Genomic DNA, 14,846 nt, shown 5'->3' with positions numbered 1-14,846 from the left:
GATGTCCCCTCTGTTGTGCCACTGCCCCAGCACCTTTTGCCCTTGGTTTCCTTTCACTGCTATCAGCGTTGCTTCCCAACACATTCCTGGTGCAGCCTCTGCTCCATCCTTCCCATCGCTCTGCAACTGATTGACAGCAGCTACCAAGTTCTGAGGATCCTGGGGTTACGGGGGGGGGGGGGTTAGGAAATGTGACAGGACCCCATGCAAATAGGAAAAGGTCAGAGACATGCAGAAACCAGACCAGCTTGGTCAGCCCAAAGCACCTCCATCTCCATGCTGTGGGAACGCATCAGGCTCTCCTGGTTCCTTTGGCACATGGTGGCAACCAGCAACACGAAACACCATCACCGGCTCCATCACACCAAGCAGACTCCCATGTGTGCCCCTCCTGGGGCCAGCCCAGCCTGTGCTCCCCAGCCAGCACCCCCAGCAATGGCTGGGCAGCACCATGACCTGCTGAGGCCTCTTGCTCGGTAAATAGTGTCAAGGTTAGAGCGAGGGATTCATTGGGGCCATAAACGTTTATGGCAGGCCCTCCCTGCTGCCCAGCCACCACAGCCTGAACTTTCCATCAGCGATGCTTTTATGGCTGGTCTCTAATGATTAACCCTGCCTAGCTGCCAAAGGTGCTTTGCAGCACAGTCGTGAGCCCCACACACATGGAGGAGCTGAGGCTGGGGGTCCCCCATCATCCCTGCTGCCATAGTGGGGTGCGTTGAGGGGATGTGAAAAGCCATCGGTGGTCCTGCAGGGAAAAGGAAGGGCAGAGCTGGCTGGGGAGGATGCTCAGGACCCCCGTGCATGAGGAGGTGCCTGGGCAGGACAAAGACAGTAACGAGAGCTCCTCCACCATTAGGAAGGGTCATTCAGGAAAATTGCAGCCTTGTCCCAGGATTCATTCCTGGGCTGCATGGCCCATGGGGTTAACAGCCCAGTGCACCAGGGCCACATCATCCAGCCATAAACACTATTTTTTCTGTTTATCCTGGGTTTTTAGCTTTTACCTGGCCAGGACAGAGATTTGCAGGACAAAGCACATGAGGGCTGTGCCCCCAATCCCTGGAAGCATCCCTGGATGTGTCTTTCTTTGCGTGCTGAAGATCCCCAAATAACCCAAGCAGAAGCTGTGTCACACACTGCTTTTTAATGGTGAGCTGGTGGGACATGGGAGAAGGCGCACGTGACACTGGGGTGACAGGGACTGGCAGCATTGGGTCCCAACAGCCCCATCCAGGACCTCACTGGCACTTCCCAGGACAGCAGCATCAGCAGATTTGGTCTTTGGGACATAAGCCCTGGGAGACACCCCAAAATCACACACAGGCACTGAAACACAGCCCTTCTTTCCCTGGGAAAAGCAGCACCCTTGGATCTCTCTTGGGGATGGGAACTGATCCTCCTTTGGAGTTGGGTCCAGCTAAGACATCTCTGACCTCCTGCACACATGGAGCACAGCTCGCCCCAGCCCTACCCGGCACTATGGGGAAAAGCTGGCCTGACCCACTGAGGTCCCTGGGGGATGTGCAAGCTTGGAAAGGCCCAAGCTGGTTTGTTTAGAAAGCTTTATTATTTCTTCCTTCTCATCGCTTCAACTGCTCATTTATTAGGTCACATTCCTTGAGCGGGACACTGATTTGTGCTGGTTTTGCTGCAGTGCCTCCGGTACACCCTATCCTCAGGGCATGGAGGATGCTATAGTCCTTTCTCACACGTGTTTGTGGGTTACTGGAGTTAAATACACACAAGTAGAGAGCAGACCAATGCAGAGGATGTCCTCCTCCTCCCCACCTCCTGCAGCCAGAGCATCTCTGCATCCCTGTAGCTGGTGCATCCTTGTAGCTGGAGCATCCCTGCATGGGGAGGGCAGGGCTAGGGCTGAGGGTGGAGAAGGGCAGCCCGGACACTACAGCCAGAGACCGTCACAGGAGCACACAGACGTGTCACACAGTTGTCACACTGAACAGAAACACCTCGGGACACAGGGACGAGCAGCAGCTCCATCCTGGCTGGGTCAGGGCGGTGATGAGGACACCGGCAGGGTCAGCACCTCCCAACTGCTCCCAAAACCACCCGCTGGGGCTGTCCTGAAGTGCCACAGTGCAACCTGTGTGAACTGGGGGGTGAGCCCCCTCCCAGCCTGCGGGGTCCCATCACATCATGGACTCCTCCTCCTCCTCCATCTCCCGGTCCACCTCGATGGCCGTGTTCTCGTAGCTGGTGATGCCCCCGTATTTCCGCATGTGGACCATGAGGGGCTTGGGGGACTGGCTGCCGGGCAGGCTCGCCACGTACAGCCCCGTGCGGTTCTCCTCCAGCGACGGGCCCCAGTCCATGGTGGGCCGGCTGGCCTGCTGCACCCGCTGCGGGGAGACAGGCACCCTGCACACCTCTGCACCCAGTGAGGGTGGGATGGGGTTGCAATGGGATGGGATAGGATGGGGTAAAATGGGATGGGATGTGATGGGATGAAATGGGATGCGATGGGATGCGATGGGATGCAATGAGATGGGATAAGGTGCGATGGGGACGGGATAGGATGCAATGGGATGGGATGGGATGCAATAGGATGGGATGCAATGGGATGGGATAGGATGGGATGGGATAGGATGGGATGGGATGAGATGGGATGGGATATGATGGGATGGGATATGATGGGATGGGATGCAATGGGATGGGATGCAATGGGATGGGATGCAATGGGATGGGATGCAATGGGATGGGATGCAATGGGATGGGATGCAATGGGATGAGATGCAATGGGGTACAATGGGATGGGGTGTGATGGGATGAAATAGGGTGCGATGGGATGCAATAAGATGGGATAAGATGTGATGGGGACGGGATAGGATGCAACGGGATGGGATGCAATAGGATGGGATGGGATGGGATGTTATGGGATGCAGTGGAATGGGATGGGATGAGATGGGATAGAATAGGATGGAAGCTTGTGCTGAAGCTTATTGGGAAGGCAGCTCTGTGCAAGTGCCCTGCTATGGCTGGGGAGTTTCTGGGGTGGGGGGAAAGCAGGCTCTGCTGTCTCTGCTTCAGACAGCCTGGGGAGAGCAGCAAAGCCCAGCAGGGCTGGGAAAGCTGCAGGCAGCTCCATAGTCTGCTCCAAGGATCCCACCCGTGCTGCCTGTGGCTGCCTGCAGGGGATGGCAGCTGCATTCCTTGCTGTCATTGTTCCTGCAAAATGGGTGCAAAGTCCCACGCGCCCATGCCTGCCCCATGCTAGAGACAATGTGAGTCCCAAAGGACAAGGCTTGTTCTGGAGGGGGGATGCACAAAGGGATGTCCCTTGGGAAGCAGTGTGACTCAGTGCTTGCCTGGCACCATGGGAAGGTGACGCTGGACATGCCCTGGGAATGCACCATCTCTCACACCCCATGGGCAGCAAGGAGGGATGGGGACACGCACCTCCAGGAGAGAGGATGCAGAAGGTGACAGAAGACACAGGGGCTCGGGGTCACCCCTGCGTGTTTGTGGGGTGCTCCCCAGCAATGCCGGCCCCAGCACCTCCTACCTCCCACAGTGTCCCTTCTTCTTGGAGCACAGCCACCACCATGCCAATGGGAATCATCAGGCAGGACAGGACTCCCATTAGGATGCCCAGGATCTCAGCCCAAGCGGGGAAGCGGTAGCTGCCGTACTCGGAGGGCTGGTACTTGACGATGTTGTACACCAGCAGAGCCTGCGGATGGGAGGAAAGTGAGACCCCAGAGCCCTCTGAAGGTCTCCTGCTCAAAAAGGGCCTGGAGATGATGGAAACCTCCCAGCAGAACCCGAATGGTCCCTGGGGCAGGAGATGCCAGTAGTTACCATCATTGTTGCTGGGGACAGCACCATCCAGCAGGCTCTGAAGTAGGGCCCTGGTTTGAAGCCCAGCATCATGTGGATATCTCGGCAGAACCTCTTTATGCCTGGAGAAGGCAGAGGGAGCAGGACACAGAAGCTGTGATACAGGCACAGTTGTATCATAGACACAGCCCACCCTTCCCCATGCCCCTGTGGGGACAGACACCTTACCATAGACACGTGTCACCACGAGGCAAGTAGTGATCACCACCACCATGAGACCAAAGCCAGCGCTGTAGTCGTCCAGTAGGACCAGCCAGTACATCCCACCCTGTGGATGCAAAGCACAGTGGCCAGCATCTCTGGGGCCATCATCCCAATAAACCCCTACCCATGTCCTCCTGCTTTTGGGGATACAGTCCTCTTAGCCCCTCTGTGGGCACTGAGGAAGACAGTGGTCTGGCACCCACAGAAGACATCATTGTTCTTCTGGGGTTGTGCAGGGACAGGATAATGCTGTGTTGCTCCCCTTGGACCTTACATCCTAATGAAGCCCAAAATCATCAGTTGTCTCTCTTCCACCTCGACAGCTGATGTGAATATCGGTGTCTCTGCAAACTCAGCCTGTGCCCTAAGCTCTCCGCAACACATCCAGCCCCAACCCTTACCTCTGTTGTGAGGATGAGCCCCATCAGGAAGAGGGCAATGCAGATGATAGCAGAGAACGAAGCTTTCTTTGGCCGCAGGTAGTAAGGAAACTCATCTGTGACTGCTGTGACGATGGTCTCCATAAAGGCAAACTGCATGCAAAGGAGAAGAGGATCCCCATAGCCCCTGGGCTGCCCAGGCACCATGGCTGGCTGAGTGGGCTCTGTCCTTACCTGGCTGTCCAGGCCCAAGGTTAACAGCATGAAGAAGAACAGGAAAGACCAGAATGGAGAAAGGGGGAGCATTGTCATGGCCTGGGGGTACACCACAAAAGCCAGGCCAGGACCTAAAGGAGGCAAAGGACAGCAGGGTGAAAAGGGGGTGACAGCGCTGGACATAGGGGGATGGAGGAGAGGAGAGTCCAGCAGAGCAGCCCCACAGTGGGGAACTGAGGTGCAGGAGGGGTCCTGCAGCAGAGGGAGAGGTGCAGGAGAACCAGCCTGCTCCTTGCTCAGACATCACTCTATTAGACATCACTTGGTGTTGCTTGCAGTTTGCATGGCAGGAACTGGTTTCTCCTCTTCCCTCCCCTTGGCCAGCTGAGCATATAGCATCATCCCTCATGATGATCCCCTCTGGTGCCTCCCACCCTAGAAGGGATGCTCCTCAGTGCACCCAGGCAGAAAGTGAAGGGGAAAGGGTCTTTGGCCTCACCTGCTTTTGCCACCTGGTTAACAGGGACCCCAAGCTCCTGGGACATGTATCCCAAAACAGAGAAGATGGCAAACCCTGCCAGGATGCTGGTGATGGCATTGCCCAGGGTCACTATGAAGGTGTCCCTACAGAGGAGAAAGAAGATGCTCTGAGCATGCCCACTCCTTCCCACCCCACACCAGTGGCGTTGCCAGTCCCAAGTGCCACAGTGATTCTCCTCCAGGTCCTCTCTTGGCATGTGCTTTTCATAGTCAAAAGGAGTGTTTATCTAATGGCATAGGTCATTTTGTGGGGTTCCTTCCAAGCTTGCTTTCCCCTAGGACAAGGGACAGGACAAACAGGCGTAACTCCAGCCCCAAACATCCTCAGCATTCAGCACCTACAGCCCAAAACTTCTCAGCCAGATGTTGTGCCTTGATGCTTAGGAGAACTTTCTTCTACAGAGCCCTCTGTCCCTCTTGAGCCTGTGCAAGCTGCCAGGTATCTATAAGGTGCTTGGGCAAGGAGCAGTGCTCAGTGATTGTATACTTTGAACCCACCAGATGAGGTTTCAGTGGCTCCCCCAACCCGTGCTCTTTACAAGACAGGAGCTGGCTCCTACCTGTAGATATTCTGATGGAAGGTGTTGTAGGAGGCGAAGGTGAGGAGGCCCCCAAAGCCTACCCCGAGGGAGTAGAAAATCTGCAGGGCAGCCTCGATCCACACCTGGGGAAAGGAAGCAGGTCTGAGGAGAGCTTTTCCTTGCTAATGCACCCAGCACTCACAGTGGGTCAGTTGGCTTGTGGAAGGACTAAGGAGAGGATTTTAGATCCAGCCCAGTGTAACATTTAAGTGCCCCTGTGAAACTGGGTGGTCTCTGCTACCAATACTGCTGATCCCAGGAAAATCCCTGCTCTGCACACAGAGATTGCTTGAGAAAAACAAAACAGCCAAATCCAGCATGGACACCTGTAAGCACCACATAGCCCATCCCAGGGGCTAACCCTGCCCATGGTTCTGGTACCCAGGGGAGATGGTGAGCATGGATCCCCTGCATGGAGAACCAGAAATGCAGGCATGGGGCTGTGCCCCATGAGAAGAGCCCTATAGACAAGGTGTGGGGCAAAGACATTGCTCAAAGGCAAGTACTTCTGGTCTAGGATCAATCTAGAGAGGACTGTAGGTCAGAGGGTGGCCAGAAAAGGCACCAAAGGACCCGCCTCTGCTGCACACTGGAGGTGCAGGAGAAAAGGTTTGTTTCTGTGTTGGACAAGACCCTGCTCACCTTGGAAGAGAGCAGGTGATCGAACTGGGGCGTGAGGTAAAACCGGATCCCTTTCCAGGCCCCCTCCAGGGTCACACCACGGATGAGCAGCATCACCAGGATGAGGTAGGGGAAGGTGGCGGTGAAGTACACGACCTGCGGGAGAGCAGAGCCCACTGAGAGAGCTGGGGGCGAGAGCACATCACAAGTGGTCCCTCCCAGCCCTCCACTGCATCTCCCTGCACTGCCTGGTCCTTGGGATGCAGCAGGACCAGTGGGGTCAGCCCTGGCACTATCTGGATGTGGGACCCATGCCCAGGATGCTCTTTCTGGGTCTCACTTTCCCAGATGTGCAGAGAATCACAGGCACTGGTGAGCATCGCTGTAGATCCCCCCAAAAAGACTGTCCAGCTCTTACCTTTCCAGAGGATTTGACTCCCTTTAGGATGCACAAATAGACGATAGTCCAAGAAAGGAGCAGGCACAGACACAAGTTCCAGCGGATCCTCCCAGGATTTCCAATCCCAGAACTCCCTTGGATGTGCAGGACGTACCGGCTAGGGAGAAAGGAGAGCCACTAGTGAGTGGTCATGGGCAATCCCTGTCTTCTCCCTGAGGCCTCTCTGGACCCAGCAATGCCTCTGCTCAAAAAACAACCTTGTCAAAAATCCCAGCGATGAGCGGCAGCTGTTTGATGGGGAAGGGGGAGCAGCTGGTGGGATTTCTCCACCATGCATTAAAGAGACCACAAGGGGTGCCTGGAGGCTTGAGAGTGAATTCCCAGCCAGTCCAGGCATGGGATGCATTTCAGTCTAACGTATCTCCAGGGTAGCAAAGCAGTGCTAACTCATGGGCATCTCCCACATCCCAGAGACATGACCCTAATGCCTAAACTGGGACATGGCCCACAGCTGACCATGAGAGCCCATCACTGCATCCATAACACCAACCATGAGGCATCCAGCACAAACCCTTCACCCCATCCCCATGCTCTCGCTGGTTGGATGCCAACCATGTCTATACAGAGAGTGACTTACAGGGAGCACTGTAGAAAACTTTGAAAGACAAGAGGAAAGGGAATCTTTAACTGAAAGTGATCTAGTTGAAGACATCCCTGCTCATTGCAGGGGGGTTGGATTGGATGACCTTAGAAGGTCCCTTCCGATCCAAAGGATTCTATGATTCTGTGTCCCCATGGCCAGGTTGAGCTCTGTACCTCCAGTATTCCTCGCTGGGGCTGACGGTGTTGGTGATGTTGACGGGAAAGGTGGCGTTCCCCGCCTTGATGACATGATGGTCCAGGCACAGGTCGGTGTTCCACCAGTTGCCGCAGTGCTGCCAGGGCAAGTCGCTTGTGAGGGATGCAAAGAGGTAGAAGAGAACGTAAGCAATGATCATATTGTAGTAAATGGCCACCAGGGAGACGATGAGGATGGTGCCCATGCCAACGCCTGGAGGAAGGAGAGGGTAAAGAAGGAATGAGCCATCTCTCCGGAGCAGAGAACACCCAAAACCAGGGTCAGACACTGGAGCTCAGCAGCCAAAGGTTTAACCGGTGGGGGGACCTTATTGCACCCTCTGAAGAAGCCTTCTCTGAACTGATGATCTATTTCATCATACAGATGGTTTTACTCCAACTTAATGTCAAAAGTGCTTGATTTGACCTTTTTTTGAATGCTTTATTATTACCTTTGTCTTCCACAGCCATTGCTCAGCTTCGGGGCTGTATTTCGTACACTGGCTGGCTTTTTATATAACATGACATCCAGAGCCTCCAAAGACTGATAGATCTCATACATATCTTGCAGCTAAAAAGCTAACCCACAAGTCCAGCCTGCTCCACCTGCCCCCAGGATTTAACCTTTGATTCTGACACGAGCTTTGAGGATCATGGGATGTGGATGCTGGTCCATGTCCTCACCAAGCAGCATTTCCAGTGGCCACACAGAGGCTCTGGACTTCACTCACGCACCTTTAAAGAGAGGGCTTATCTTCCAGACAGCGAGCGGCCCCAGGCTGGAGAACTGGCCAAGGGACAGCTCCATGAAGAAGATGGGGATCCCGCAGATGGCCAGCATGATGAAGTAAGGAACCAAGAAAGCTCCTGCAAGAAGCAAGGAAAAACACCCTAAAACATTGCACCAGCCCAGCTCAGCCAGGGGGAGATGTGGCCCCTCCAAAGGATGCCCAAGTACCTCCTCCATTGGTGTAAGCCCTGTAGGGGAACCTCCAGACGTTTCCGAGGCCCACGCAGTATCCAATGCAGGAGAGGAGGAAATCCAGCCGCCCAGTCCAGTTCCCTCTGTCCTCTGGGCACCCAGAGCCTAGGTCCCCATCCTGGCTGCTGGGGCTCACCAGGAGCTCTGGGGTCACCGGCTGAGCAAGAGAGTAGGGCATGGGATAGAGCAGAGAGGGTTAAGGAAGGAATAAAAGCAGGAGGTGAAGAGCGGAGAAGGAAGGAGCTCTGAAAGCTCTGGTGTGAGTTTGTGACTCCAAGTTACAGCACTGACACTTGTCCAGCCCTTACCTTGCCCGAGGATTTGACTCCCTTTAGGATGCATAGTTCACCTGGTACTGAGGTACAGAGACAGGAGGATGCTGTGGTACCTGCTGGCAAGGCACTGGGACCAGGACAGGAGGAGCCCATTTGGGAACTTTCCCTTCTTTTTGGGCTCTCAAAAGAGAAAAAGCAGCCATCTCCATGTCCCTGAGTTCATGGATTGTAGGGAATAAACCCATGGGATGTGATTGAGAGGGGCCTGGATTTGGAGGGATCAGCCAGTTGTTGGTCCCCACTGGACATATGTGCTTAAAGCCTGCAGCAGGCCTTCCTCCATCCCCTGGGAGACGAGAGCTGGATGAGCAGAGCCCAGTGCTGCCCTGCTTCAGCCCCTGGGGAAGGTGGCAGCTACCTCCTCTCCTCCTCCTCCTCTCTGGCTGGACCAAAGGACACTCTTGCTGTCAGTTCCCATGGAGACAAGGAGCCGCTGCTGATGGAGATGGCTGCAGGCTCCCACCCTTCACAGGATGCACCCCAGCTCATAGCCCTAAGGCACCAAACACAGGGGTGAACCCATCCCCACCCAGCATGAAAACCCCTCGGGGGACAGGACAAGCAGAGCAAACTCTTCCCAAAGCCAACCTGAACTGCAGAGCCCGAGCTCCGGTGTTACACTAAACCCCATCATGAAAAGCCCATACCCGCTGGATGGTGCCTTCACAAGGCAAGGGCCAGAAGAAAAAGCTTCAGAAACACAGGATGAAAAGTCAGAATGTGACCCCAATCCTGTTGCTGTAAAGCTGTTGCCTGGCAGCCCTCCTGCAGCTAACACGGCTCTCCAGCTTAGCAACTTCTCCAAACCATGGCCATGCCTGATAATTAACCCAGCACACACAGTGAGCGTGACCCACAGCAACCTGTGTTTGTGGGTGAGGGACAGACTGCTCTGCTACATCCCCCCCCCAGAGTTTCAGCAGCTAAACCCTGTGTTCACAAAGGTCCCTCTGCATGGGAACAGGAGCTATGGGGCCATCAGAGTTTGGTCTTTACACCCACCAGAATGCTTCCCAGTCCGTCACACTGCTGGGGACCTCTTGCTTTCCAGGTATGCATCCCACCAAAACAGCAGGCAGGGATGCTGGGACATCATTAAATCCTCTTGCTTAATTCCTGCACCTCTGCCTGAATCCTGAACAGCTGCAGAAGGGCAGCTGCATGACCTGACTAAATGAAGGTGCCCATCCATCAGATGTGGCATGGAAATCAACATAGAAGCAACCAAATGAGAAGAAAGGAACCAACCGGACCTTTTCCAAACGAAAACCTTTCCCCAGTCCCCATCTCTGTCACCCTTTCCAGAGGCCATAGGATAGAGTTTGTCACCCATGCCTTAGTGATGACTGCCCCACCTTATTGGTATCTTTAGCTGGAGCTCTGCAGTTTAAGTTTGGGACTCCAGAGCAGACAGCAGAGACTGACCTGGAGTCAGATAGGCCCCAAGGAGTGAGACACTGCAGTCACGGGCAGGCTGGGGAAACATGGGCCAGGGATGCTGCTGGAAAACACACAGGCAGGTTGCTCCAGGACTGTAATGCCCCAAAATGCCTCAAATCATAGCATTTCCATAGAAATCACAGCAAACCTGGCCTATTTGACTTACTAAAAATGAATTGCAAAATGCAGTATTTAGGGCTTGCAGCCCATCTTTGTCCTAGATAGCAGAGAGATGCACACTACTTCAGACTGCTGAAATCTCACATGCTGGCTCAATTCCGTCCTCTTTTTTGGGGATTAATGCTCCTTTTCAGCCTTTGTCATAACAGGAACCTTCTTTTCCAGCCGCAGCTGAAGTGCTGTAGTGCTACAATACTGCTCTAGTGTTTTCCACAGTCAACAGCCATCTTTCAAAGCGGGCCCCTGTCTCGCGGTTATAAACAGACGGGGACTAACAGCTCCCTTGGCAACCACGTCCTCTTTGAACACGGCATCACTTTCCATTATTCACCACAAGATGCTCCCAAAGAAGTCAGCAAAGCAAAGGTCACTGGGAAGAAAAAGCATTTTAGTCTCTGCCAAGACAAGAGCTGGCTTCCATAAGGAAATTGCCTTGTGCTAATTATTTTCTGTAAACCAATTTGTTTTAATGAGTGCAAATCTCGGCTGCATCCATGAGAAACCAGCCAGATTAAAGTTACTTTTTCATCACATTTTGCCTCCATTCAAACGGGCATTGTGGGGTTATTTTGTCGGTGGTTTTGCGTGGACCACAGCCTTTGGTTGGGAGGAATGCCACCCGGCACCAAATTCCTCCCCTGTGGATCTGAGCCATGTGCGAGCGCAGTGCGTCTGTAGAGTGTGAGTCACTTCGGATTAGTTTGAATTGCTGGTTAATCTCTTCGGGGGGAATAAAAAAAAATGAGAGAAAACAGCATAAAAATGAAATTCAAATGCAAAATCTCTTAGAAAGGGAGGTAAATGAAGCACCTCGATGGGGTGGAGGAGCCCCTCGAAGGGCTGCGCCAGCCCTGGGTTCCCCCAGCCTGGGATCACAGCACATGCCAGGAGAGGGAGCAAGTGATGCTGGAGCCGGCACAGGGGATATGGGGAGGTTGCTGAGGCTGAAGCAAACTCATTACAGCGGTGTCCAGAGGGAGTGTGCACCACTGCGAATTCTTATGGACTTTCATCCTAAAACCGTGGGGAAGGACTGGGGAAGGTCTGAGGCAGGCAGAGGGCAGCGGCTCAGGCCTGGCTGGGTACAGGGAGGCACAGCCCAAATCCTGGCTCCCACCACTGCTCTCCATGGGCTTTAGTCCACTTCTACTGAATAACCCCCAAAGCAAATAATCAAACAAATAAAACCCATCCATTCTGCTCTTCTGGAACTTCTCTTATGCAAATGCCAACCCGAAATCCTTAGAGCCTGAGAAAGATCTCTATTAAAGAGGAATTTCCATATGTCTCAAACATGCCTGGTGAGAAGGCTTAAAACTCCCTGCTCACTGCTGGGAAGCGGATCACAGTGACAGGGAGAGGATGCTATTGGGGCCCCAGGGTAGGTGCTGCAGCTGGGGCTGTGCAAACTCCTCCATTGGCCATGCATGGCTCTGGACAAGCCCAATCCCAGCACTGGAGATGGGGATCCCAAGGTGCTGGGTGGCTGTGAGCATCAGGTTCTCCATCTGGAACTCAGCAAGAGTATTTTGGGGTAATGAAGGACAGCAGGGCCCTGGGCAGCAGTGGGAATGAGGAAAATAACTCCGGAGACATCTGCTTTCCATTCCAGCGTATAGCTGCGGGACTAAATGAGTTCCTGAATAAATGCTAAACAGGATCACCAGCAGCAGAGGAATTCAAGGATCTCAGGAAGCATTTGGAAGGGGCAAGGACAACTTTTAATGGCTCTTGCAGTCACAAAGTCATCTGAAAAAGCAATCTGCAGGAGAGAGGAGGAGAGGGAAGAGCCAGATGATGGCTCCAAACAACAACGGAGGAGGAAAGGCAACCCCGAGGCTGCTGGCTTTCACCAGGCCACTGCTGGCTTTTTTACGTCATATCCCAATATCCTAGGAATTTCCTGCCAGGGATGAAACTCTCCTGGGTTTTCATTCGTCTGAAGGCTGGTGCAGGTTGGAGTAGCCCTGCCCTGTGGTTAGTGGGCATGGTTTGGCAGAGGGTAGAGCCTGGGATGCTCTGGGAAGGGCTGACCCACCGGCAGCAGCAGCGTGCCCCCGTGCAGGAGAAGGGGCTTGGTCCTCAGTGTGAGGGTAGATGGGGACTCTAAGCCTGGAGTGGCTCTGAGGGGAGCCAAGGATAGGAAAGCCTGAATGGGGCTTAAAACGGGTTTCCATAAGGGTACAAAGAGGGTTTTCAGCTCTGCCCTGACCCCAGAAGTCAGGGTCCAGCACTACCTTTGAACGCATCCGAGGAGGAGGCATTCGGTGGGAAAGGCACTACCCAGCTCCCCGTGCTCATCCCTGAGGATGGGGGGGGAACCCCCCACATTCCACCACCCCGAGCCCGGGCAGCCCCCCCCTGGGGCCGTTGGGAGCCTCCCCCCCGGGGTACCACGCTGCGGGCGGCAGCTCTGCCCCGGGAATCACCGCCGGCATCCCGCGGGAAGGGGCAGGGGAAGGGGCAGCTCAGGCCCTCCACTGGCCACTAACCACAGCGAGCCCCGCGTACGGAATGTCCCCATCCTTCTGCCCCACATCCCGCTGCTGCCCCCCACACACACACTATTCCCGTGGGCAATCCCTGACAGGGAAAAGTCTGTCGTCTCCCTACGGAGGTTCCCGTACAGGGCATGGCTGCGGGTCCATGCCTTGTCCCCGGCTCCCAGCCCTGGGGGCATCCCCGCTTCCCGGCTCTCACCTCCCGGAGATGCTGCTGCCGAATCTTCTTCATCCCAGAATCCTGTTGCTATGAGCTCCCCGCTCCTGACACTTTTTCCTCTCGCTTTCTCCGGAGATAGGGAGGGAGAAGGGGGAGAGGACGAACCGATAACAGGCAAAGGGGGGGGGGCACACGAACACCTTCCTGCCGGCGGGGGAACGGGGGGAGCGAGGCTGGAGGGAAGGTGTTCCTGGAGTTGAGGATGGCTGCTGAGCGGGAGGGAGGAGGGACGGCTCTCGCAGGCTGGAGAAGTGCTGTCTGTCAAAAGCACCCCTCCGGGGAGGGGGTCCGGGACCTCAGCCCCCCGCCGGGAGAGCAGGGAGGGATGGAGCTGCCTTACTCATGGCATGAATGCGTCAGGTCTCCCTAAGGATTGAGCTGACTTTGCAGGCACCGCGCTGGTCCCATGTGCCCCAGCAGTGGTGGCAGCAGTGCAAGTGCAGGTGCCAGAAGCTCCCAGCATCTTTCTGTCCAGCTCTGAGCTGATTTTGTCATGGCAGGACATGGTTGGAGCCTGAGCAGGTCAAAGTGACTTCTCCCCATGCTGCTGGAGCTCAGATCCCAGTGGAGGGGAGTGGGATGCTCAACATCCATCTATCCCCTTGGGTAAGACCAGTGCATCCCACTCTGCTGTGAGCAAGAAGAATCCTTGGACAGGTCCATGGGTGAGAAGCTGAGCCCACCATATCATGGGCCTGATGCTGGAGCACAGGCCACATGCCCAGGGTTTGGATGTCCCTGTTGAGCCAGCAATGGGATCCTACAGCCCCAAAGCCCAGGGGTGTGCAGGCTTTTCCCCATCATGCTCAGTCACATCCCCAGTGAGATGGCAGAGAGGTGATGTGTGTCTTTTCCTCCCACTTTCATGGTGGGAAATGTCCCCAAGAGGGACAACCCCACATGCCCCAGGGCCAGCGTGGTACCAGGATTGCTGCTGTCTGCCACAGTAATGCCTCTTTCCCTTGATAATATCCTCTTGTCCTTCACTTTCCCCCTGGACTGTGCCCCGTCCACCAGGGCGTGTGTCCCTTTTCCTGCAGTGCTCCAACCGCCTTGCTCAGGTTTAAAGCTGAACGGGCACCACTGGAGATATGGAGGACAATGAGAGGACCCAGCCTGCCTGATGTAAGAGCACATCTCCCTGACACCCAATGGCCACCGTGCTCCTACAGCCCTCCAAGCACTTATGACAATTTTCCCCAAAAGAAAACCTCCTGAGCATAAAGACACGTTTCTGCAGACTCCAGCACGATGAAGTGGCTCATTGTTTGCACTGTGGGCCTTTCAGAGCTGACATTTACCTGCATTTCCCAGTGGGAAAAGGAAGGAGCAAACTGCATAACACAACAAACATCTTTATTTGCACTCAGCTTCCCCAAAAGAAGAAGGTCTTTGGGCAGCCACCCAGGCAGGCTCTTCCTGCTTTGGACTCATTTATCACTTCCCCCTCTCCTGGGATGCTGGTGGGAATCCTGAGCCTGGATCTGGCCAGGCTGGCCCCATTGGGCACTGTCCCCGCCTCACCCTTCCTGCTCAGGGCAGGATGCT

At 54.8% G+C, this 14,846-nt stretch overlaps 1 protein-coding gene across 2 annotated transcripts; it reads right to left on the bottom strand.

The window, feature by feature from the left end:
* Positions 1 to 1,128: 1,128 nt before the first annotated feature.
* Positions 1,129 to 13,612, bottom strand: SLC6A7 (solute carrier family 6 member 7). 2 transcript variants are annotated; one of them, XM_062609891.1, is made up of 14 exons: positions 13,278 to 13,607; positions 8,599 to 8,779; positions 8,376 to 8,507; positions 7,620 to 7,854; positions 6,822 to 6,960; positions 6,425 to 6,559; positions 5,762 to 5,865; positions 5,161 to 5,285; positions 4,680 to 4,792; positions 4,467 to 4,598; positions 4,030 to 4,129; positions 3,823 to 3,923; positions 3,527 to 3,694; positions 1,129 to 2,363 (listed from the first exon to the last, which is right to left on the bottom strand). In XM_062609891.1, exons 1-14 carry the CDS (start codon positions 13,308 to 13,310, stop codon positions 2,154 to 2,156), a joined length of 1,908 nt encoding a protein of 635 aa, XP_062465875.1. In that variant the 5' UTR covers positions 13,311 to 13,607; the 3' UTR covers positions 1,129 to 2,153. The 2 variants fall into 2 exon arrangements, with proteins under 2 accessions (XP_062465875.1, XP_062465874.1); XM_062609890.1 differs by having other exon boundaries at positions 4,467 to 4,792; positions 13,278 to 13,612.
* Between the last annotated feature and the right edge of the window lie 1,234 nt (positions 13,613 to 14,846).

Source organism: Pezoporus occidentalis, unplaced genomic scaffold, assembly GCF_034315485.1.
Source record: "Pezoporus occidentalis ecotype Australia unplaced genomic scaffold, CSIRO_AGI_Poc_V1 ctg142, whole genome shotgun sequence".
NCBI lineage: Eukaryota > Metazoa > Chordata > Aves > Psittaciformes > Psittacidae > Pezoporus > Pezoporus occidentalis.
Note: the sequence above shows the minus strand (reverse complement) of the source record. Positions and strands in the feature narration are given on the sequence as shown.